General features: G+C 43.9%; 1 protein-coding gene and 1 long non-coding RNA gene across 4 annotated transcripts; one reads left to right on the top strand and one right to left on the bottom strand.

Annotated features, from left to right (window-relative positions):
- Window positions 1–269: 269 nt before the first annotated feature.
- On the top strand, window positions 270–23,569 carry LOC112071085 (zinc finger protein 711). Of its 3 annotated transcripts, XM_024138551.2 has the most exons (11): window positions 270–495; window positions 1,696–1,775; window positions 2,028–2,125; window positions 2,365–3,030; window positions 5,774–5,923; window positions 7,406–7,477; window positions 7,511–7,597; window positions 7,927–8,064; window positions 11,890–12,030; window positions 19,559–19,725; window positions 20,659–23,569. In XM_024138551.2, exons 3-11 carry the CDS (start codon window positions 2,047–2,049, stop codon window positions 21,802–21,804), a joined length of 2,646 nt encoding a protein of 881 aa, XP_023994319.1. In that variant the 5' UTR covers window positions 270–495; window positions 1,696–1,775; window positions 2,028–2,046; the 3' UTR covers window positions 21,805–23,569. The 3 variants fall into 3 exon arrangements, with proteins under 3 accessions (XP_023994319.1, XP_070295346.1, XP_070295347.1); XM_070439245.1 differs by having other exon boundaries at window positions 7,406–7,597; XM_070439246.1 differs by lacking the exon at window positions 11,890–12,030 and having other exon boundaries at window positions 7,406–7,597.
- Window positions 7,073–10,061, bottom strand: LOC139024445 (uncharacterized). The gene is made up of 2 exons (XR_011475762.1): window positions 9,939–10,061; window positions 7,073–8,059 (listed from the first exon to the last, which is right to left on the bottom strand). It is a non-coding gene; the product is annotated as an uncharacterized lncRNA (long non-coding RNA).
- Window positions 23,570–26,529: the final 2,960 nt, after the last annotated feature.

Here is a 26,529-nt window from a genome sequence, read left to right as displayed (position 1 = left end):
ATATCCTATTGAGCAAGTCAATGTGTCTTTTCCAACATGTGTAGCTGTCATAGTAAGGGACAACTTTATTAGGGAACATGAATGATGAGTGTATGCACTTCAATGCACTGCTGTCATCTCTATCCAATGTTGAACCCTGCCCGATAATCAAACACATACAAACACATGTATATTCTTATTTCATCAACTGCTGTAACATTCCTGATCAGTAGGTAAGTAAATTCTCTTTGACAATATCGATGTGTACTCAAAGCTCTCGCTTGCGTGACGCAAATAGACAGGGATCAGCGCTAAACGAGGCCACGCATTGTCTGGCCCTCCCGCCCTCGGTTGCGAGCGAGCAACGTGATTGGCCCAGGCCTCGGAAAGAGTGCCCGGGGATCCAAATGTACAGGCCGCATTTATCTTAGTGTCGAAAAAATAAACCCAAACAATAACAGACACAACCGAGAAAGGAGACATATCGACGATCCATTTGAAGGAGTCCATAATAAGGTAAAACATTTCGAAACGATTGAAATTGCATATCAAATATAAGACTAGGGCCCAGTCGGCCGTTACGGGCCTTCTACAGCCCATCAAAAAACAACATGGTTGATAATGCCGCATGCGCTAGCTAACATGCTAGGCTAGCTAGCTAATGTCCTTTCGCAATTACAAATGCATCGATAAATGTTTAGCTACTAGCAATGTTGTGAATGTACACGTCGATTGTATTTATTTTGTGGTGTCGATCGCGTTCATTTAGCACCAATCGTTGATGTATGGAGGTTTTATGGAGTTTTAAAACACGCTATCAAACTAGCTAACCAAAATGGCGGAATCAAGGCTAACTAGCTACGGTTGTTGTGGGCGCAACGTTTTATATATAAATATACCATAAATAACAGCCACCAAGCACTATGCACTGTTCAACGACTTATACACTGTTCAATACTTCTTTGCAGTATAACACAACGTTGCGTTTGTGGAATTTCCCCACAGATGTCGACATCTGCCGCAAAACGTCTGCACAACTCGGAACAAGCTTGCTTAGTTCGTTATTAGCTAGCTGGCTAGCCCGATACAGATAGCTCTCTACCCCACCGCCACCCAATGCATGTGGATGTTTGCAAGTGTTAACACGAACATTTGGCAACCAGGTGGAATTAGTAACACTAACTAGTTGGTTCTGTTCATTTATTTATTTTTTAAATAGCGAGTGCTCACTAGCATGCCCTACAGTTGCATAATCCAGGCAGCCGTGAAATTGAGCAATGAATGGTGGGCGTGTGTGGGACAGCTCAAATCATTACATTTGAGAAGCAGGAAAAACAACCGTTATTATATCCGTTCTAGGTCTCTTTCGACCGTCGCATAATAGAAATATGACAGAATATCTCATTATTCAGTTATATTCYATATGAGCTAGGACTGACTCAAATGGCATCAACAAGTGTTAACTAATCAACAGTTTCCACAGTAGCACCAATTAAGTATGTGGTCATATTTTTCCAGACATTAATTTTGTCAAGACAGACACAGCAATGCCAGTAGCTATAATACGGCAGTTTCAGCATCCATATCATACACAGAGGATATCTACTGGATATGTGATGTCATCAGTTTTTCCCACACTTCCTCTTGCGTTCCCTGGATGAAAGATCAATGTTTTCAGTAGCATCTATCTCACAGTTTGTTGTCCATTCTTTGCAGGGTGCTCTCTCCCAATGGAAGGAAGAAACACCAGCAACACACTGTTCTTATTTTAGAGTGCATTGACATCAAATGTGAAGGTAATACACACTGACAGTAATTCATTTCCAGAGCCTGTCTCTCAGAGTAAGAGTGCTGCTCTAGGATCTGTCCATATAATATTATTCATTATGATCTAAAAGCCAAACTGATCCTAGTTCAGCACTCCTACTCTGAGATACTTTGTGGATACCGGCCCTAATCATCTGACATTCCTGAATTCATATAGTGTGTAATGAGTATTGAACCTCTTGAAAGGATGTGTAGGCCTAACATGAATCCTTTTATTTAAGCWTTTTTAAGATCAAAGAGATGGACCACGGCGGAGGGATCCTGGAGCTACACACACAGGAGTTAAAGATGCCTCACACCATGATCATGCAAGACTTTGGTAGGTCAATATAGCCTTGTGATAATGTATACTTTGGGTTCATTAGCCTTCACTTGATAGCCCAATGCCTCATGCAAAGTTAGATGCTGAACACACTACATCAATGTCTTGTGTAGCTGTACTTTTTTTTGTGCTTTTCCACTAAGAGGAAAGCCTGGAAATGCCTCAGGCCAAACCAGGGCTGCAGTGGAAAAACATTCCTGTAATAATCTTCCCCCTCTTACTGTTTCCCTGTGCAGTGGCAGGAATGAGGGGCCTGGCCCACATCGACGGGGATCACATTTTGGTGTCTGTGCCTGAGGGCATGCTCCTGTCTGACGTCATGACGGACGAAGGCATCCTGCTGGAGCACGGCCTGGAGGTGCAGGGCCTGGAGACGGAGGTGGAGGTGGAAGGCCTGGAGACGGAAGTTGAAGGCTTTGGAGCGGAGGTGGTGGAGCTAGAGACACAGATGGTCGAGGGCCTCGAGACGGAGGTGGTTGAAGGCCTGGAGGTCGAGGGCCTGGAAGCGGAGGTAGAAGTCGAGGGCCTTGAAGCGGAGGTGGAAGTCGAGGGCCTTGAGGAAGAGGTAGAGGTCCTAGAGGAATATCTAGAGACTGAGGTGATTGAAGGCCCTGACATCGGACACGAACACTTGCTGGGTTCCGAAGTGGCCATCGTGGAGGCTATAGACTCTCACCATCACCATGTTCTAACCTCAGACCTCATCCAGGGCTCAGTCCACCATCACCACCACCACATGCCAGACCAGCTTTTTGTGGAGCACCAGGAGGAGGAGGACGGGTTGGAGGGCTTGGACCAGGAGGTGGGGGAGGAGGAGACAGTGATCCAGGCCCACGAGGAGCTGCCGGTGGACGTGGAGGCTGTCTCTCTGCAGACTGATGAGGACTACCTCATGATCTCCTGTGAGTCAACTAGCCCTAGAAACAGACTAATGAGGCTTGATTTCATTGAATGATTTGCTATGATCAGTGATATTAGGGCTGTCCCTCTTTCGACCAATGGATTGGTTAATTTTTAAACATGTATTTTTCTATATAAACACACCCTATGTGTTTTAATAAAATCATCTATGTGCATTGAGCTTGTCTGATGCTTAAAGTTTACCGTTTGATGCCTTAAGAGGGTGCCAGAGATCTAGATAACCAGAAGGGGAAAAAACCTGGCCCAACTATCCTCCCTCTCCTGCTGGCTTTCTGCCATTACTCTCCTGAAGTTTCCGGTAATAGGCTACACGAGGAGTCAGCCAACTTTCTCAGGTGGAATGCCAATTTATCTTACCATTTCTACCGATCTACGTGACAGTTATGATTTTCATATTCACATTTTCGTGAAAGTTTAATTGAATTAATAATAACGTCTTCATATCTCAATCATTGTCATGTGGTTAATAAAAATTATATCCAAATCTAAATGAACATGATACAAACCTAAAACGTTACTTCCATTGCCAACTATGTAAAAACAAATACAAATATTACAGCCTGCAGGTAGAAAATATCCTGATTTTAAAATATATATTTCCCCCCCCCCTATAAATCACATTGGCTACACATGGCCTGTCTGCAACAAACTTGAAACATTGTATTAACTTGTGTCCAGCCTGAAGCTAGCACTATCGAACTTGCAACATTGTATAACATTATTCTGGGCCCTCAGTTTCCGCCAGTGAGCTCAGGACAGACACAAGGGATAAGAACCCGTGCTTGACTTGGGCAGGAGCTCRCCGGAGCTGAAAACAGGTACCTCAAATGTTCTACCTCTTGAGCTCCTGTTCCTCTTATAGAAAATGAGCTAAAAAGTATTGTTGAGCTCCTGCACCTAAATATAAACAGTAGCAGCACCCAAAATGAGTACCGGAACCTATTACAGTTCAAGTCGAGCACTGATAAGAAGCATATTTTATGATGTTTTCACTGGATCAGAGAATCACATTTTTCCCTTTCACACTGAGTGGTTATCAAAGAGAGAGAGCTGGAAATATTGTTCAAATACATTGAGGAACTATTGTCATTCTCAATGGATGGAAAAACAGAATTTGTTTGCTTGCTGTTTGAGGTGAAGAAAACATTACATTGAGACGCTCCACAGGTGGTGTGTTAAGCCAATCAGAAATACTATCAGATCCCCAAATGGGCACATTTATGTCTACATTTACATGCATGACAGGTAGCCTATGGGCCTACTTCCATGTGTGTGTGCGTCCTTACTCAACATTTGACAGTAGTGCTCCAAACAAAAGACAATGACTAATTTGACAGAACTCGTAAATGAAATTAAATGAACCAAAAGTTGTTTCTCACAAGTGTACCAGGCATAGGTTGTGAACTCTGCAATCAACATGTCCACTCTGACACTTACAACAGGAAGACTGGAATAATATTGAATGGATAAAAAAAATGACTGTAACCAAATTAACCAACATTGGAGATTAGGAATGAAGGGTAAATGTACTAGTGGTGAAATATGTAAAGGGGAATTGATAGACACTAACAATCAAACGCAACCAATTCACACAATGAAGTTATGAGATAATGAATGTGCACAAATTGGCGGTAGAGAGACGAATGCCGAAGTCGGCATTTACCGTGATTTGGCCTCAGCAGAAGTCAGGGCGTTCATACTTGCACTTCGCGGAGCAGTGCAGAGCTGTTGTCAAGGAAGTGAGTTTGTATTTATACAGGGTGTACCGCTTCCCCCTACCGTCAACCAATCATGTCAATGCGGAGCTATTCAGAGCCCTTCTTGTTACAACATTTAGGGGGCTCATTGACTGTGGTCCAGAGCTCGATTTGGCCTTTGGAGGTTACGCAATTGCTTCACACCTTCCATATGGAGCCTCCGACTACATTTTGGAATCAAGCATAAATTGGCCTTTAGTCTGGAGTCTAGGATGAGTTGGACCGCAGAGTGAAGGAAAAGCATCCAACAAGTGTTCAGCGTATGTGGGAACTCCTTCAAGACTGGTGGAAAAGCATTCCAGGTGACTACCTCATGAAGCTGGTTGAGAGAATGCCAAGAGTGTGCAAAGCTGTCATCAAGGCAAAGGGTGGCTACTTTGAAGAATCTCATATATAAAATATTTTGATTTGTTTAACACTTATGGTTACTATGTGATTCCATATGTGTTATTTCATAGTTTTGATGTCTTCATTGTTATTCTACAATGTAGAAAATAGTAAAAAATAAAGAAAAATCCTTGAATGAGTAGGCGTGTCCAAACTTTTGTCTGGTAGTGTGTGTGTGTGTGTATATATATAATGTGTGTGTTACTGCTCGACCTAAAACCATCTCGGTCGACCAACACCCTAACGACCAAGTGACCAGTCGCCTAATTGGGGACAGCCCTAATTTGAATCAATGTTTACAACCGCTGCAAATTAACAGGCTAGAATATATCTGAAGGATTGTTTGTAGACAGTTTCTGAAGTCTGTTTTGAGAGCATATTTCATGAACTCTTCTGATCATTTTTGCCTTTCAAGTCCTTGGTATTGTCCTACCCTGCTGCTGGGTAAAAGCTTACTGTCGTGTTATGTGTCCATCCAGTGGATGGCGTTGTTGAGAAGTTGGACAGGGGAGACACTCCTCTAGAGATCACTACTGTAATCTTAGTGTGTGTGTGTGTGTGTGTGTGTCCGTCCATCCAGTGGACGACGTTGGTGAGAAGCTGGACAGAAGAGACACTCCTCTAGAGATCACTACTGAGGTGATGCAGGACGACGCCTCCAACAAGGAGGGGTCCGAGGTCATCAAGGTCTACATCTTCAAAGCCGAGGCTGATGACGATGTGGAGATAGGTGAGTGATACTTCTATCTCGTTCAAAACAACTGGGAACTCTCTTGACTTCAGTGCGTTCAAGACCACTGGGAACGCAGAAAAAAAATTAGCTCCGACTGGGGAATAATCGGTTTGAACGGTCATCCAACTCGGAAACTCTGGCAGCTCCAACTTTCTGATCTGAAGATCACCGACGTCATAATTTGACCTCGGTTATTTCAGAGTTCCCACTTGTCTTGAAAGCGCCATTCTTTCATCAACGAGGCCAACATTTCAAGAGCCACGTGTCAATTGAAACGTGAAGCATCATTTTCATATGCTGAATGGCATCAAACTATTATCTTCTAACGTGAAKTATCAGCTACATGCATGGAAATGATAGTTTAGATGGTAAGTGTTCCCTGGAGGAGCAGAGAGAACATAAGTGCTAGCTATGTTTCCTTCCAATTGGCGACAGATTTTTATGCAAATATTCAAAAATCTGCATAAGAAAATATGTGCATTTTCCCACCAGTGCTAGTTCCAAAACATTAACTTTTTGTATATAAAATCAGTGCGTGATGACGTAGTGCACACATGTACTTTTTCATGTACTGAATAAAAATGTAAAGTTCAATGTGTTTGCATCATTTTCAACTCAACTGATAGTTTTGTCACAAACTGTTGCGTTTTAAATGGCAAATGTGTCTACCCTGGTCTGGGTACAACAGCTCTCAGATACAGTGAGGGTAGGCTAGTCTACATAATGAGATTATTATGGAGAAGAGGCAGATGTAGTTTATTTGTCAAACAGCAGTCAAGCGTCATCATCTCACCAGAATAAGACCCTCAGTATTTTATTGAAAAGAGCATCAATGTCACAGTGCACTTTCAGCACCCTGTGAAGTTCATCACAACTTATTTCATCTGTCGCCTAATAAACTGCATGGTTCCCCAGTTGTATTGGGAGGACCACACAACAACACATCGCGCGACTCCCAAGTATACTTCCATATAGTTATTATATATCTATAATTGCGCATGAAGGCGTTTTCTCGCATAATTCATTTTACCGTCATACAACGATCCCACCATGTCGAATAATTAACTAATTATCTGTCAGCATCTATAAAATTGTACCAAAACTTCCCGTTTCCATCACAGCTGTTGCAAAAAAAAAAAAACTATATATGGGATAACTTTATTTATTTAAAACAGTTATATAGTGCTATTTCTATGTTTTTATTATATTTCACTAGTCCTGCATGTTGGAGCTCGAACCCTAACATTTTCAATGTACCCTGCAATCACACCTGCAACCCTGTACATGTGACCATTAAACACTGTGAAACTTTACTAGCATTAAAAACTGTCTATTGAACACTCTGAAACTCTACTAGCATTAAACTGTCTATTGAACACTCTGAAACTCTACTAGCATTAAACTGTCTATTGAACACTCTGAAACTCTACTAGCATTAAAAACTGTCTATTGAAGTGTGGTTACTGTCTTTGTCTGTAGGTGGGACCGAGGTGGTGTCTGAGAGTGACTTCCATAACGGCCACCATGCTGTGTTAGAGTCTGGGGGAGGAGGCAGACATGGCCGGGGGGAGTCTGGGGGAGGAGGCAGACATGGCCGGGGGGAGAGGATGGTCTACATGGCTGTGAAGGACCACGCCCAGTCAGACCACGCCCAGTCAGAGGAAGATATCAGTGAGTAAACACTCTTCTTTAAAAAAATAACTCCCCGTCTGTGAAGGCTTGTTAGTGGAACCCTTCATTTCATCTGTCCAATCATGTGATCAAACACGCCTGGGTAGGTTCATTATTCTTCATTTTTTCCCCTCTCAAACATATAGATTTCACAGGTGCCGTTCAGAAGGATTTGAAGAGGGCTTTGTGCAAATCAACAGTGTTTGTGCATGTTCTGTACATGTGTCTGTGTCGCTCTGTTTTCCAGACCTGGCCGACGTGGCCTTGCAGGTGTAGGTGGTTGAGGAGGAGGGTAAGGGTTGTTACTGAATCTGTCTGTGTGTTTACAGATGTGTCAGACATGGCAGAGCAGGTGTACATGGAGGTGATTGTAGGAGAGGAGGAGACCTCTGCAGTCCAGGAGAACCAGCTAGATGACTCTCCAAACAGCAAGATGTTAGCCCCTGTCTCCTGGGCTGCTGCCTACGGTAAGGAATAAGGATTTGTGTGATCAACTGGTTTTATATTCATTAATAACAGTATTCCTTCATCTGGATATAACACACACACAACTATGGCCTCTATTTTAACAAACCTAACGCAATGGTAAGTCCAAGCGCTGGCGGTAGCGCTATAGGTTCGCTGGGGGGGTCAGAAGTATTTGAGCTCTTTTCACAACCAAAAATGTACGTCACGGTGCTGGCGGTTGTATGAAAGGGCTGGGGTTTGATGAATAAACAAATTGTGGCTTTTGTCGGGGCTTGGCCCCTCACTTGCCAATCGTAACATGCTCCATGGCTAAATATGTGGTTGTGTATTTACTATCTTTTATGTATTGCYTTGGAATCAACTCCAATTCCAATGTTAGTTTGTTTTATAGTTTGTTAAACAGCTTACAGAAACAAAATAACTAAATATAGACCTATCCCGTCTTTGCTGAATATGTTGGCTCGAACCTGTTTGCAGTCCACATTGTTCTAGGTAATTGCATTGCTTTAATGTGGAAAGATATACATACAATCAGCACTGAAATATGGGCTAGGCCTACTGTAAATTGCATTAGGACTGAGCATGGACATGCCATGTCAATAAGCGTGATTAAATTCATTATTATTTTAGGCTTAAAAAGAGAGTGAATAATTGTAATACAATTCGAAAGAAAACAACTTGTTTTTAAATAAGCTAAACACACTTACAGGCACCATAATTGCTTCCTGTGGGAATATAATTTTTAAACAACGCAGGCTCTGGTTTTACGCACATCCAGACTGTTCACAGCAGTCTGAGAGAATGTCCCCTCACCCGTTATACTGCTTCCAAATATGTTTTATATACATATTGGAACCATCTTACAGATCGCAGTCACACTTTTCCAGAAGTGCATTGCATGAGTGCCACGGACGTCCTCACCATTAAACCAGGACACTGAATCATTCTAATAAGTTTGCTTGTTTTTGTTTAATTTTATTAAAACCAATATGTTTTTCAACAACAATAAATCCATGTAAAATGTAATGATATCATAAAATCTGTTGAACCAGCCAAATTGCTGTTGAACCAGCCTTCGTTATAGTAGGCTGAGGGTAAGAGTAGCCTACAGAGGRCTTGGGTTTAAAAAAATGAAACGGGAAAACAATTTGTTACAGGAAAATAACTTCTAAATACGAGGCTAGCCGGTATTCACAGAGGTTCTCATCTCTCGTTTCACGATGGACGTCGAAACCCGTTGGCCTGAGTCTTACTATACTTGTGTTGACTTTTTGGGGACCAACAGTTGACCAACAGCTGAATTTAGTTGGTTTACTATTCTTGTGAGGACTTCTGGTACTCACAAGTATAGTAAAACGTGTACACGGGCGCACACACAGACCTTTCAGGAGTAGTGCTTGTTTTAGTATTTGCTAAACCTTATTTCTCCTCCCCTGCTGTTCATATGTATACTGAACAAAAATATAAACGCAACATGTAAAGTGTTGGTCTCATGTTTCATGAGCTGAAAATAAAGATCCCTGAAATTTCTCTCAAATTTTGTGCACACATTGTTTACATCCCTGTTAGTGAGCATTTCTCCTTTGCCAAGATAATCCATCCACCTGACAGGTGTGGCATATCAAGAAGCTGATTAAACAGCATGCGCATTACACAGGTGCACCTTGTGCTGGGGACAATAAAATGCCACACTAGAATGTACAGTTTTGTCACACAACACAATTCCACAGATGTCTCAAGTTTTGAGGAAGAGTGCAATTAACATGTTGACTGCAGTGATGTCCACCGGAGGTTTTGCCAGAGAATTGAATGTAAATTGCTCTACCATACCTCCAATGTTGTTTTAGAGAATTTGACAGTACGTCTAACCGACCTCAAAAGCGCAGACCACGTGTAACCACGCCAGCCAGGACCTCCACATCGGGCTTCTTCACCTGTGGATGGTCTGAAACGAGCMACCCAGACAAGCTGATGAAACTGTGGGTTTGCACAACCGAAGAATGTCTGCACAAACTGTCAGAAACAATCTCCGGGAGGTCTACGTTATCTGCCTCCATCACCTCATGTTTCAGCATGATAACGCACGGCCCCATGTCGCAAGGATCTGTACACACCACCATAAGGCAGGTGGTGGTCACACCAGGTACTGACTGGTTTTGTGATCCAAGGCCCTACCTTTTTGTTTTAAGGTATCTGTGACCAATAGATGCATATCTGTATTCCCAGTCATATGAGATCCATAAATTAGGGCCTAATTAATTAACAGATTTCCTTATGAACTGTAACTCAGTAAAATCGTAGAAATTGTTTTATGTTGCGTTTTTGTTTTTGTTCAGTGTAAATAGGTCTTTCTCCTCCTCTGCTGTGTAATTGAATTTAAAGGGCTTTATTGGCATGGGGAACATGTGTTTACATTGCCAAAGCAAGTGAAATAGAAAATAAAATGAACAGCAAACATTACACTCACAGAAGTTTCAGAGGAATAGACCCATTTTAGATGTCATTATGGCTATATACAGTGTTGTAACGATGTGCAAATTGTTAAAGTACAAAAGGGAAAATACATCGAAATATGGGTTGCCTTTGTGATGGCACACGGTGGTATTTCACCCAGTAGATATGGGAGTTGAGCAAATTGGGTTTGTTTTCAAATTATTTATGGGTCTGTTATCTGAGGGAAAATGTGTCTCTAATATGGTCATACATTTGGCAGGAGGTTAGGAAGTGCAGCTCAGTTTTCACCTCATTTTGTGGGCAGTGTGCACATAGCCTGTCTTAAGTTGAGAACCATGTCTGCCTACTAAGGTCTCTCTCAATAGCAAGGCTATGGTCACTGAGTCTGTATATAGTCGAGGCTTTTCTTAATTTGGGGTCAATCACAGTGGTCAGGTATTCTGCCACTGTTTACTCTCTGTTTAGGGCCAAATAGCATTCTAATTTGCTCAGGTTTTTTTATTAATTACTTGACACATTGGAAAGAATTATCCTTTTGTTTACTCATGATTTGGTCGGGTCCAATTGTGTTGCTGGTCTCCAGGTTCATCTCTCTGTAGGTGATGGCTTTGTTATGGAAGGTTTGGGAGTCCCCTTCCTTTTAGGTGGTTGTAGAATTTAACGTCTCTTTTGTGGATTTTGATAATGAGCAGGTATCGTCCTAATTCTGCTCTGCATGCATTATTTGGTGTTTTACGTTGTACACAAAGGATATGTTTGCAAAATTCTGCATGCAGAGTCTCAATTTGGTGTTTCTCGTTTTGTGAATTCTTGGATGGTGAGCGGACCCCAGACCTCACAACCGTAAAGGGCAATGGGTTCTATAACTGATTTAAGTATTTTTTAGCCAGATGGTATGTTGAATTTTATGTTCCTTTTGATGGCGTAGAAGGCCCTTCTTGTCTCTCAGATCGTTCACAGCTTTGTGGAAGTTACCTGTGGCGCTGATGTTTAGGCCGAGGTATGTATCGTTTTTTTGTGTGCTCTAGGTCAACAGTGTCAAAATGGAATTTGTATTTGTGGGCCTGGCAACTGGACTTTTTTTGGAACACCATTATTTTTGTCTTACTGAGATTTACTGTCAGGGCCCAGGTCCGACAAAATTAGTGCAGAAGATCTAGGTGCTGCTGTTTGCCCTCCTTGGTTGGGGACAGAAGCACCAGATCATCAGCAAACGGTAGACATTCGACTTCAGATTCTAGTAGGTTGAGGCTGGGTGTTGCAGACTGTTCTAGTGCCCTCGCCAATTTGTTGATATACATGTTGAAGAGGGTGGGGCTTAATGTGTTTTATATGTAGATAAGTCTGTTTCTCCTGCTGTTTAAATGTAGATAACAACAGTGTGGACACAGTGAAGAATGGAGGGACCAGGCCATACCTTCAGATCAGAGACGGTCAGGGCACCAACAGAGCCCTCAAACAGAAGATCAAGAAGAAGAAGAGGAATGGCGAAACACGGCAGTGCCAGACCGGTACAGACATTACATTATTACGGCAGTGCTAGACCCGTACAGACAGACATTACATTATCACGGCAGTGCCAGACCGGTACAGACAGACATTACATTATCACGGCAGTGCCAGACCGGTACAGACAGACATTTACATTATCACGGCAGTTGCCAGACCGGTACAGACAGACATTACATTATCACGCAGTGCCAGACCGTACAGACAGACATTACATTATCACGGCAGTGCCAGACCGTACAGACAGACATTACATTATTACGGCAGTGCAGACCCGTACAGACATTACATTATCACGGCAGTGCCAGACCGTACAGACAGACATTACATTATCTCACAGGCAGTGCCAGACCGCTACAGACAGACATTACATTATCACGGCAGTGCCAGACCGTACAGACAGACATTACATTATCACGGCAGTGCCAGACCGCTACAGACAGACATTACATTATCACGGCAGTGCCAGACCCTACAGCAGACATTACATTATCACGGCAGTGCCAGACCGCTACAGGCAGACATTACTTATCACCGGCAGTGCCAGACGCTACAGACAGACATTACATTATCACGGCAGTGCCAGACCGCTACAGACAGACATTACATTATCACGGCAGTGCCAGACCGCTACAGACAGACATTACATTATCACGGCAGTGCCAGACCGCTACAGACAGACATTACATTATCACGGCAGTGCCAGACCGCTACAGACAGACATTACATTATCACGGCAGTGCCAGACCGCTACAGACAGACATTACATTATCACGGCAGTGCCAGACCGCTACAGACAGACATTACATTATCACGCGCAGTGCCAGACCGCTACAGACAGACATTACATATCACGGCAGTGCCAGACCGCTACAGGCAGACATTACATTATCACGGCAGTGCCAGACCGCTACAGCAGACATTACATTATCACGCAGTGCCAGACCGCTACAGACAGACATTACATTATCACGGCAGTGCCAGACCGCTACAGACAGACATTACATTATCACGGCAGTGCCAGACCGCTACAGACAGACATTACATTATCACGGCAGTGCCAGACCGCTACAGACAGACATTACATTATCACGGCAGTGCCAGACCGCTACAGACAGACATTACATTATCACGGCAGTGCCAGACCGCTACAGACAGACATTACATTATCACGGCAGTGCCAGACCGCTACAGACAGACATTACATTATCACGGCAGTGCCAGACCGCTACAGACAGACATTACATTATCACGGCAGTGCCAGACCGCTACAGAGCAGACATTACATTATCACGGCAGTGCCAGACCGCTACAGACAGACATTACATTATCACGGCAGTGCCAGACCGCTACAGACAGACATTACATTATCACGGCAGTGCCAGACCGCTACAGACAGACATTACATTATCACGGCAGTGCCAGACCGCTACAGACAGACATTACATTATCACGGCAGTGCCAGACCGCTACAGAACAGACATTACATTAACACGGCAGTGCCAGACCGCTACAGACAGACATTACATTATCACCCGGGCAGTGCCAGACCGCTACAGACGAGACATTACATTATCACGGCAGTGCCAGACCGCTACAGACCAGAACATTACATTATCACGGCAGTGCCAGACCGCTACAGACAGACATTACATTATCACGGCAGTGCCAGACCGGTACAGACAGACATTACATTATCCCTTCGTCTGACATGAGCTCAAAGAACATACAACTAGTTATGTCTCCTTAATATATAAAATGATCAGAGGGTTGAAAACATGGCGGAGATTCCCTGTGGCTTCCTTTTTGTTTCTTGAAATTCTGCTCTTAGACCTTGTGTGAGTTTTGATCTGCTCCTCAGTAATATACACTACATGGTAAAAAGTATGTGGACACCTGCTAGACAAACATCTCATTCTAAAATCATAGGTATTAATATGGAGTTGGTCCCCCCTTTGCTGCTGTAACAGCCTCCACTCTTCTGGGAAGGCTTTCCACTAGATGTTGGAGCATTGCTGCGGGGACTTGCTTTCATTCAACCAAGAGCATTGGTGAGGTCGGGCACTGATGCTGGGCGATTAGGCCTGGCTCTAAGTCGGCGTTCCAATTTATCCCAAAGGTGTTCAATGGGGTTGAGGTCAGGGCTCTGTGCAGGCCAGACAAGTTTTTCCACACTGATCTCGACAGACCATTTCTGTATGGACCTCGCTTTGTGCACGGCGATGGTAGCGTTCTCGGGTAGGTAGCGTTCTCCTGGCATCCGACACATTTGTTTGTTGGACTGCCAGATGGAGCGTGATTCATCACGCCAGAGAACGTGTTTCCACTGCTCCAGAGTCCAATGGCGGCGAGCTTTACACCGCTCCGACGCTTGGCATTGCGCATGGTGATCTTAGGTTTGTGTACGGCTGCTCGGCCATGGAAACCCATTTCATGAAGCTCCCAACGAACAGTTCTTGTGCTGACGTTGCTTCCAGAGGCATTTTTATTATTATTGTTATTTATTTCACTTTATTTAACCAGGTAGGACAGTTGAGAACAAGTTCTCATTTACACCTGCGACCTGGCCAAGATAAAGCAAAGCAGTGYRACAMAAACAACCCTGCAGAGTTGCACATGGGATAAACAAACGTACAGTCAATAACACAATAGACTTTTTTCTATGTACAGTGTGTGCAAATGTAGTAAGATTAGGGAGGTAAGGCAATACATAGGGAATAGAGGCGAAATAGTTACAATTTAGCATTAACACTGGAGTGATAGATGTGCAGATGATGAATTGCAAGTAGAGATACTGGGGTGCAAAAGAGCAACAAAAAAAAAAATAGTAACAATATGGGGATGAGGTAGTTTGGTGTGCTATTTACAGATGGGCTGTGTACAGGTACATCGGTAAGCTGCTCTGACAGCTGATGCTTAAAGATAGAGAGTGAGATGTAAGTCTCCAGCTTCAGTTTATTTATTTTTTGCAATTCGTTCCAGTCATTAGCAGCAGAGAACTGGAAGGAAAGGTGGCCAAAGCAGATGTTGGCTTTGGGGGTGACCAGTGCAATATACCTGCTGGAGCTCGTGCTACGTGTTGGTGTTGCTATGGTGACCAGTGAGCTGAGATAAGGCGGGGCTTTACCTAGCAAAGACTTATAGATGACCTGGAGCCAGTGGTCTTGGCGACGAATATGTAGCGAGGGCCAGCTAACGACAGTATACAGGTCGCAGTGGTGGGTAGTATATGGGGCTTTGGTGACAAAACGGATGGCACTGTGATAGACTGCATCCAATTTGTTGAGTAGTGTTGGAGGCTATTTTGAAAATGACATCGCCGAAGTCAAGGATCTGTAGGATAGTCATTTTTACGAGGGTATGTTTGGCAGCATGAGTGAAGGAGGCTTTGTTGCGAAATAGGAAGCCGATTCTAGATTTAATTTTGGATTGGAGATGTTTAATGTGAGTCTGGAAGGAGAGTTTACAGTCTAACCAGACACCTAGGTATTTGTAGTTGTCCACATATTCTAAGTCAGAACTGTCCAGAGTAGTGATGATAGTCGGGCGGGTGCGGGCAGCGATCGGTTGAAGAGCATGCATTTAGTTTTACTTGCATTTAAAAGCAGTTGGAGGCCACGGAAGGAGAGTTGTATGGCATTGAAGCTTGTTTGGAGGTTAGTTAACACAGTGTCCAAAGAAGGGCCAGATGTATACAGAATTGTGTCGTCTGAGTAGAGGTGGATCAAAGAATCACCCGCAGCAAAAGCGAAATTGTTGATATATACAGAGAAAAGAGTCGGCCAGAGAATTTAACCCTGTGGCACCCCCATAGACTGCCAGAGGTCCGGACAACGATTTGACACACTGAACTCTGAGAAGTAGTTGGTGAACCAGGCATGGCAGTCATTTGAGAAACCAAGGCTATTGAGTCTGCCGATAAGAATGTGATGATTGACAGTCGAAGCCTTGGCCAGGTCGAAGAAGACGGCTGCACAGTACTGTCTTTAATCGATGGTGGTTATGATATCGTTTAGGCTGAGGTGAGCATGGCTGAGGTGCACCCATGACCAGCAGGGAAACCAGATTGCGTAGTGAAGAAGGTACGGTGGGATTCGAAATGGTCGGTGATCTGTTTGTTAACTTGGCTTTCGAAGATTTTAGAAAGGCAGGGCAGGATGGATAATGGTCTATAACAGTTTGGGTCAAGAGTGTCTCCCCCTTTGAAGAGAGGGATGACCGCGGCAGCTTTCCAATCTTTTGGGATCTCAGATGATATGAGAGGTTGAACAGGCTGGTAATAGGGGTTGCAACAATTTCGGCGGATCATTTTTAGAAAGAGAGGGTCCAGATTGTCTAGCCCAGCTGATTTGTAGGGATCCAGATTTTGCAGCTCTTTCAGAACATCAGCTTTCTGGATTTGGGTGAAGGAGATGCGGGGGGGCTTGGGCAAGTTTCTGTGGGGTGCAGAGCAGTTGGTAGGGGTAGCCAGGTGGAAAGCATGGCCAGCTGTAGAAAAATGCTTATTGAAATGATCGATTATCGTGGATTTATTGATGGTGACAGTGTTTCCTATCTTCAGTGCAGTGGGCAGCTGGGAGGAGGTGCTCTTATTCTCCATGGACTTTACAATGTCCGAAAACTTTTTGGAATTAGTGCTACAGGATGCAAATTTCTGTTTGAAAAGGCTAGCCTTAGCTTTCCTAACTGACTCTGTATATTGGTTCCTGACTTCCCTGAAAAGTTGCATATCGCGGATGCTATTCGATGCTAATGCAGTACGCCACAGGATGTTTTTGTGCTGGTCAAGGGCAGTCAAGTCTGGGGAGAACCAAGGGCTATATCTGTTCTTAGATCTACATTCTGTACTTTTAAAGAGCAACCAGGCATCCTCTACTGACGGGATGAGGTCAATATCCTTCCAGGATACATGGGCCAGGTCGATTAGAAATGCCTGCTTGCTGAAGTGTTTTAGGGATTGTTTGACAGTGATGCGGGGKGGTCAATTGACTGCGAACCCATTATGGATGCAGGCAATGAGGCAGGGATCGCTAAGATCCTGGTTAAAGACAACAGAGGTATATTTAGTGGGCAAGTTGGTCAGGATGATATCTATGAGGGTGCCCATGGTTACGGATTTAGGGTTGTACCTGATAGGTTCATTGATCATTTGTGTGAGATTGAGGGCATATAGCTTAGATTGTAGGACGGCCGGGGTGTTAAGCATATCCCAGTGTAGGTCACCTAACAGAACGAACTCTGAAGATAGATGGGGGGCAATCAATTCACATATGGTGTCCCTGGCACAGCTGGGGGCTGAGGGGTGTCTATAACAAGAGGCGACGGTGAGAGACTTATTTCTGGAAAGGTGGGTTTTTAAAAGTAGATGCTCGAATTGTTTGGTACAGACCTGGATATTAAGACAGAACTCTGCAGGCTTTCTCTGCAGTAAATTGCATCTCTGCCCCCTTTGGCAGTTCTATCTTGTTGGAAAATGTTGTCGTGGGGGATGGAAATTTCAGAATTTTTAGTGGCCTTCCTAAGCCAGGATTCAGACACGGCTAGAACATCAGGGTTTGCGGAGTGTGCTAAAGCAGTGAATAAAACAAACTTGGGGAGGAGGCTTCTGATGTATGAATGCATGAAACATGCATGAAACAAAGGCTTTTACGGTTACAGAAGTCAACAAATGAGAGCGCCTTGGAAATAGCAGGGGGCTACAGGGCCTGGGTTAACCTCTACATCACCAGAGGAGGAGTAGGATAAGGGTACGGCTAAAGGCTATAAGAACTGGTTGTCTAGTGTGTTGGGGACAGATAATAAAAGGAGCAGATTTCTGGGCGTGGTAGAATAGATTTAGGGCATAATGTACAGACAAGGGTATGGTAGGATGTGAGTACAGTGGAGGTAAACCTAGGCATTGAGTGACGATGAGAGCAGTTGCGTCTCTGGAGGCGCCAGTTGAGGTCTCCGCATGTATGGAGAGTGCGACAAATGAACTATCTTAGGCATTTAGGGCGGGGCTGGTGCTCTACAGTGAAATAATACAATAATAACTAACCTAAACAGAAGTAGACCAGGCATATTGACTTTTGGGAGAGGCATGTGTAGCCGAGTGATCATAGGGTCCAATGAGCAGCAATAGGGGAGTCAGGGAGCTGTTCGGTAGCCGCTACTACGCTAGGCGAGCTGGAGGCACAGCGATTCAGAAGGCTAGCAGGCCATAGCCAGCAGATGGGTCTTCGGCGACGTCGCAATGAGGAGGCCTGTTGAAAACACCTCGGACAATTGGTCCCGTGTGGCTCAGTTGGTAGAGCATGGCGCTTGCAACGCCAGGGTTGTGGGTTCATTCCCCACGGGGGGACCAGGATGAATATGTATGAACTTTCAAATTTGTAAGTCGCTCTGGATAAGAGCGTCAGCTAAATGACTTAAATGTAAATGTCGGCAGAACTGTCGTGATGGATCGGCGGGGCTCTGTGTCAGCAATAAAGGGTCCAGGCCAATTGGCAAAAGAGGTATTGTAGCCCAATAATTAGCTGGTAGACCTCTACGGCTAGCCGGGAGATGGGCCTACCTCGAGGCTAACTGGTGCTTGCTTCGGGACAGAGGCACTAGCCAGGAGTAGCCACTCGGATTGCAGCTAGCTAGCTGTGATGATCCGGTGTAATGGTCCTGAGTTTGCGGTAGGAATCCGAAGATGGGGTAGAGAAAAAACAGTCCGATATGCTCTGGGTTGATATTGTGCTGTGCAGACTGTCAGGTATTGAMCGAGCTGAGGCTGGCTGGTGTCCGAGTTAACAGTGAAGACCGCTAGCTGTGGCTAACTGACTACTAGCTAGTTAGCTGGCTAGCTTCTGAAGGGGGTTCCGGTTCTAAAGTATAAAAATAACAGATCCGTACCACATTGGGTGAGGCGGGTTATAGGAGAGTATATTCTGTCCGTAGATGGAAAGTGAGATTCAAATATATGGGAAAAAAACTAGGAACACAACTATATACACGGGACAAGACAAAACACACGTCTGACTGCTACGCCATCTTGGAACATACATTTTGGAACACTGTAGCAAGTGTTGCAACCGAGGACAGACAAAGTTTTTGCATTTCAGCACTCGGCGGTCCCATTCTGTGAGCTTGTGTGGCCTACCACTTCGCGACTGAGCCATTTTTGCTCCTAAATGTTTCCATTTCACAATAACCACACTTCCAGTTGACCTGGGCAGCTCTAGCAGGACGAAATTACTTGTCGGAAAGGTGGCATCCTACGACGGTGCCACGTTGAAAGTCACTGAGCTCTTCAATAAGGCTGTTCTACTGCCAATGTTTGTCTGTGGAGATTGCTTGGCTGTGTGCTCAAATTTATACACCTGTCAGCAATGGGTGTGGCTGAAATAGGCGAATCCACTCATTTGAAGCGGTATCCACATACTTTTGGCCATGTTGTGCATCTTTGCTCTTTGTCTGTCTCGTCAGCTGTGGTCATACGTTCTTAATTGGCTCAGCTGGATAATTAAAGGCTAAATACATTTCCCCTCTGTCTCATCCCAGCTGTGATCATCGGTCCAGACGGCATGCCCCTGACCGTCTACCCCTGTCACATCTGTGGTAAGAAGTTCAGGTCACAAGGCTTCCTCAAGTGCCACATGAAGAACCATCCTGACCACCACGTTAAGAAGTACCAGTGTACCGACTGTGACTTCACCACCAACAAGAAGGTCTCTGTCGGCTCTCATATCTGATGTTCCCGTCATTGGACTTTTTCTGTTATTACTCTCCTCTTTTCTTCTCCCCTTCATTCTCTCTATTCTTTTATGTTATTTAAGCAATAATGCCTGAGAACCSGGRRATTATCAGACAAGGGATGTTCTGAAAGACGAAGCCAAGGGCCAGGATACTGCCTTGGAGGGAGTTGTCCCTCGATAATTCCCGGGTTTGAGGGCATTATAACTTTTTGTAAAATGGTTGCAAACATATATGTATTCATTAAAATATGATGGACATTTTAGAATTAAAAACATTATTTTAACGAGTATATTTTGTTTTTGCATTCTGAAGTTTATACCCAAGTGTACTACTGGTCATTAGTTATTTTCTCATGTTTTGACCCTGTCGTTAATGCTAATCATTCTATTAATTCGATGTTGACCTTGCCAGTTGACCTTGCTATGCTAAACAAATCATTGGCATGTAGCTAGCTAGCAGAGAGTCAATGAAGATGAGACAAGCACTTCAGTAAATAATGATTCAATAAATGTCCAATAGATTTCATGGATTTCTGAGTGTTTGGTTTCCATGGTGAATTATTAGTTTCAGGTTCATTCTTGGGCTAGCTAGCCTATTGGCAGGGGAGAGATCCCCCCCAACTGTTGCAAACCAAATAGTAGCATGGAAAAAATCGTGTGATGTTTTTTTTCCCCAGAGGGAAATTAAGTTGAATTTCCTGCCTGGTCTGCTGGACAKTGGAATTATGAGATTAATACGTCATGGTATTTTGCACGAGTTGTTGTCTCAACTCCTGCATATCAACCAATCAGGATCCAGACAACCCGTTTTATAATATTACGTTGTAAGTCCTCCCTGTTAAGTGTGTTGCTCTTGTGACATGTCTGTAAAATGCACTATAAATATATTCTGTTTTATTTTTGAAGGTCAACTTCCACAACCACCTGGAGTCCCACAAGCTACTGGTGCATCACAGAGACAGAACCTCTTCCCCAGACTACCCAGAATACAACAGGACCACCCCAGAGTACCCAGAATACAACAGGACCACCCCAGAGTACCCAGAATACAACAGGACCACCCCAGAGTACCCAGAATACAACAGGACCACCCCAGAGTACACAGAGTACACCCGGCGTTACCACGAAGACAGCCAGCTAGGGTCTAACAAGCTGATCCTGAGGGACAAGGAGTCCAAACTGCACCACTGTAAGTACTGTGACTATGAGACTGCAGAGCAGGGGCTCCTYAACCGCCACCTATTGGCCGTTCACAGTAGGAAYTTCGCCCACGTGTGCGTGGAGTGTGCTAAAGGCTTCCGTCACCCGTCRGAGCTCAAGAAGCACATGCGGACCCACACGGGCGAGAAGCCGTACTGCTGCCCGCACTGTGACTTTCGCTGTGCAGACCAGTCCAACCTAAAGACTCACATCAAGAGCAAGCACGGTGCCGACCTGCCTTTTAAGTGTGGCCACTGCCCCCAGGCCTACGCAGACGAGGGGGAGCTGCAGCGGCACACAGAGATGGTGCAGGGACACAAGACCCACCAGTGTCCCCACTGTGAACACAAGAGCACCAACTCCTCTGATCTAAAACGACACATYATATCTGTTCACACCAAAGACTTCCCTCACCAGTGTGACGTGTGTGAGAAGGGCTTCCACCGGCCCTCTGAGCTGAAGAAACACTCCGAGAYGCACAAGGGCARCAAGGTGCACCAGTGCAGGCACTGTAACTTCACGACCTCTGAACCTTTCACCCTCAGCAGACACATCCTGTCCGTTCACACCAAGGACCTCCCCTTTAAGTGTAAACGCTGCCGGCGAGGGTTCCGCCAGTCCACGGAGCTGAAGAAACACATGAAGACCCACAGCGGGAGGAARGTGTACCAGTGTCAGTACTGCGAGTACAACAGCCCGGACGCTTCAGGATTCAAACGCCACGTGATCTCGATCCACACCAAGGAATACCCCCACTGCTGTGACTACTGTTGTAAAGGCTTCAGAAGACCCTCGGAGAAGAGTCAGCACATAGCCAGACATCACAAAGATATGCTGATGGAACGTTGTTAATACAATGTTGACACAATGTTACCCGGACAGACAGACTGACACACTCACTCCTTAGTCTATGTAGACCTTTTTCACACGACGAAGGGGGAACACATTTAGGCAGTTGATAAGGATGGAATGGTACATTTAGACTGCTAGCAATGATAACATTCTGACTGCTTCTCTTTTTCTACTGGTTGTATAGAGTAGGATTAGGTCTCACCAGACCCCCCCCATTCCCTCTCCCCCAGGTGTAATCAAACTAAGCATGTGGTGGAAGTTGGTGAAGTTTAAAACCAGTGTATATGTTGTCAGTGGGGCGCCTGTCACTCTTTCTGTATTTATTTATCTGCAGAGAAGAGGATTCACCATATGATGACGTTTTTTTTCAGGTTCTCAAAATATGTCTGTGTATACCTGTTGAATCTCTGGGAGAAAGAAATGGACAGAAGGACGGCGTCCTCTAATATAGGAAGTGGTTATGTGAGATCGTTATTCAGGCCTGTTCTTCTCTATCTCACCAGACTGTATCTGGATCAAACTAGTGGATCAAACTAGTGCATACTGGAGAGCTGCAAGGCTCTGCTACCGACTAGTATCTTCAAACCTGGGTTCAAATCATTTTAGAACTATTTCTTATACCTTTAGCGTTTCCTTTATCCTGCCTAGTGGACTTTTGCGAATCGGTTGGTTCCGTTGTGCCAGGCAAGCCTAGCGAAGGTATGTATTTGAAATGATTACAAATAGTTTTTGAACCCAGGTCTAAGTATCCTCCCAATAACCTGGTTTATATCCTAATACCATTTGTTTTAAAGGCAATCTGAATCACAATCATGTCATTATGAGCCTGTGGGCCCTGTTTGGGTGGTCCACCTGTGAGGTCAGAGTGGAACAATGTTTACACAAGCACCTTAACCTACGAGCTACGAAACCAACTCATTTTTTAAAACAAATAGAACTTTGTTTTGTTTCTTAACAGTGCCAATTTATTATTAATTAAACTTGTTTAATGTTTTGGTGTTTGGTGGACAGATGGTTCTGTTCTGTATGTTTGGTAAAAACTTCGGCAGTTGTCACCACCGTTTTTTGACCTTGTGAATGCCACTGTAAGTTGTGTATATGACCTTGTGAATGCCACTGTAAGTTGTGTATATGATGTGTATGTGTCTTCACATAGAACACAGATGTGGTCACACACAAGCCAACCATCCGATGGTCATGTGTTATGTTCTGTTTCTCCTCATGCACTGAGCTCTGCTAAAACAGACATCTGAAAAGTAAAGTGATTTTAAGTCTCAAACATATGCCGTGTAAAGAGATTGTGTGTTTGAGTCAGTAGAAAGCACTTTAACTATTGTTTTGTTCATTTAACATGTACGGTGTATAATATATATTCCCTGAATGAGACAATATGAGTGTTGGAAAAGAGTTGTGGGTATTTCCGGGCCTGGAGTGGGACGGTAGCGGCCAGTATTCATCTAAATGTATTATCAATAGAAAGCTGTCTAATGAACTCTTCTGTTTTGATATCTGATAGGTAATTGGTTGGTCTTTCTGTTGAGATTTCTGCTCACTGGTGTCCAGTAACCCCACAGTCACTTAAGTACAATGGTGGAGAGATTGTCGTTGGAGTATTAAAGTATGCACATAGTAGGCTGGCCATGAAATGAATTGTGTAAAAAAAAAAAATGTATGCATTTTCTAGATTTTTTTTTGTTGTCTAATTTTTGTCTGATTGTTCAGAAATACTGGTGAGGAGCAACCAAAATAAACAATTATCTTTTTAGTTTTTGCTGTTTTCTTGGGGGGGGGGGGGTATTTAGAGCCTCAAAGACTAGTGAGTAGTGCACGACGAGGGAATAGAATGTCTCCTCTTGCTCAATCATCACCACAAGATGGTGGTCTAACTCCATGGAAATTTAGGAAAATTCAAACGTTATTTCAAGCTTTACCAATAAGGTATTACTCAGTTGAATAGTATGACAACTCACATAAATGATCATATAAAATACATAGTAATTAACTTAGGTCAAGAGTGGGTTACCACGTTGAAAATGGGGAAGGAGTACTTATCCAAATATGTTCCAAATGGCACCCTATTCCCCATATAGTGCACAACTTTTGACTAGTGCTCTAAGGGCCTTGTTAAAAAGTAGTGCACTACATGGGGAATATGGTTCCTTTTGGGACAGACTATATGTGACGCCACCATGCTGCTCCATCTAAGAGACAGAACTTACCGAACTATGATGAAGTGATGTCAGCACTTCTGTGCTCCTCCCCTTCCATACATCAGGATTGATTCTCCAGGCAAGATTGTTTAAATGAACCCTGAGACGGAGCGCTCACCCTGGCTTGTATTCCAAAAGGCACCATATGCACCATATTCCCTACATAGGGATATAGTATATATATATATATATAAGTGCTATATGTATATAGCACTTACGTGTTGACCAGAGCCCTATGGGTTGTATAGGGAACACGTTGCCTTTTGGGATGCTCACATTGACTGTATGTCCACTGGTAGACTTTAACCCAGACGGAGAGGGTGGACGCTGGGGSGCGTTAGTCCTGTAGTTGAGAAGATGCAGCCTGGGCTTCAAGTAGGCCAGCCTAATTAATATTAGAAGGGATGCTCTGGGCTACATCAAGTTCGCCAGCCTAATTTAATATTCTGTGGAAGGGATGCTCTGGCTGTTCTGTGCTTTTTAGGGGTGGTGGCATCATCCCCATTGGTACATGACCCTCAATACTGATAAAGATATAGAATATAGTTTATTTTAGAAATATATATTTTAAACTTTTTACCTATTTTTTGTGATATGCAATTGGTAGTTACAGTCTTGTCCCATCGCTGTAACTCCCGTACGGTCTCAGGAGAGGCGAAGGTGGAGAGCCATGCGTCCTCCGAAACACGACCCTGCCAAGCCGCACTGCTTCTTGACACACTGCTCGCTTAACCCGGAAGCCAGGAGGAAACACCCTACAGCTGGTCACCGAAGTCAGCGTGCCCGCCACAAGGAGTAGCTAGAGCGCGATGGGACAAGGACATCCCGGAAATGTTAATAACGGTTTAGAGACAGTAATATGTTAATAATGGTTTAGAGACAGTAGTAACAGTAATATGTTAATAATCTCTCTCTCTGTAGACGTTGCTGATGGACCATGCCTCTCACAGGAGGGACACGGAATAGGACAGGTGGGTTCACATCGTTGCTATGGGCACCGGGGAGAGGAAGAGGAATGCAACGTCATATTCCCATGGTTGATGCACTGAATATATCACACACACCACTTACTAAATGCTGCTGTCTGCAAGGTAAAGCTGCTGAGAACAGTGAGATCAATAAGAAGAGGTCTTTATGTCTTCCTACTTTCTGCCTTTAATGATCCCTCTCAATTCAATTTGCTTTTTTGGCATGACGTAACAATGTACATATTGCCAAAGCTTACTTTGGAGATTTACAATATTAACATATTAATAATAGTCAATTTGTCAATGGGACAACAGTAACAACAATAACAAAGGGTCAAAATAACCATACATTGAACAATAACAATAAGCATAGAGGACATGTGCAGGTTGGTTGGTCTGTCAGACACTGTCCGTCATCTTTAGACAGGCAGCAATGTAGTGAGCTGCCAACCCACACCTCTCTGCGTCCTCTCCCAACAGGACGGGTAGCCTACTCTCATCAGAGCTCTTTGAAACCTTGAATAAGGGATTCAAATTTGGGGAAATGACACGAATTGTTTTATATTTTTTTTACATTTTGTCAGGAAATGCAGCTCCGTCTCAGGTTCTGCTGTTGTGCAGTGGCTGCACAGCCTTTCCTCTACAGTAAGCCATGTTTTCCTGTGTCTACCCTTCTCAGTGGCAAGGCTGTGCTCACTGAGACTGCACTTTGTCAAGGTCTTTCTAAGGTTATGATCAGTAACCATAGTCAAGTACTTTGCCACGGTGTACTGTAGGTTTAGGGACAGATAGCACTGCATTTTGCTTTGTGCTTGTGTTTCCCAATAAGTAATGTAGTTTTGTTTTGACTGTGTTGTAATTTGGTTTATTCTGATTGATTGGATGTTCTGGTACTGAGGCTTCAGTGTGTTAGTAGAACAAGTTTGTGAACTCAGCCCCAGGACCAGCTGGATGAGGGGACTCTTCTTTGCTCAGCTCTTGGTATTGCAGGGATTGGTAATGATATGAGAGAGGGTCACTGTATTTTAGATGTTTCCAAAATGTAATTGCTCTTTTTTGAGTTTTTATTATTAGTGGATATTGGCCTAATTCTGCCCTGCATGTGTTGTTTGTAGTTTTCTTCTGGACATGTAGGAGAATCACACAGATCTCTGCATGCAGGGTTTCAATGGGGTGTTTGGCCCATTCTGTGAAATATTGTTTTGCAAGTGGACCCCACATCTCGCTGCCATGAAGTGCAATTGGTTCAATGACACATTCAATTCGTTTTAGCCAAATTTTAATAGGTATTTCTATTTGAATTCGTTTTTTAATGGTGTAGAATGCCCTGCATGCTTTCTCTCTCAGTTCATTCACTGCCTCATTAAGGTGTCCAGTTGAGCTTATGTTTAAACCTATGTAATTGTAGTGTGTAAGAAGAGGACTATATATTTTGTACCAATTAAGACATTTGGTCTAATTCCCTGAGATCTGGATCTTCTCTGGAAAATCATTATTGTAGTATTTTTGGGGTTTACTGCCAGGGCCCAGGTCTGGCAGTACTGCTC

The sequence above is a fragment of the Salvelinus sp. IW2-2015 genome, unplaced genomic scaffold (assembly GCF_002910315.2).
Source record: "Salvelinus sp. IW2-2015 unplaced genomic scaffold, ASM291031v2 Un_scaffold1512, whole genome shotgun sequence".
In the NCBI taxonomy this organism is placed as follows: domain Eukaryota; kingdom Metazoa; phylum Chordata; class Actinopteri; order Salmoniformes; family Salmonidae; genus Salvelinus; species Salvelinus sp. IW2-2015.
This window is presented reverse-complemented; position numbering and strand designations above follow the sequence as displayed.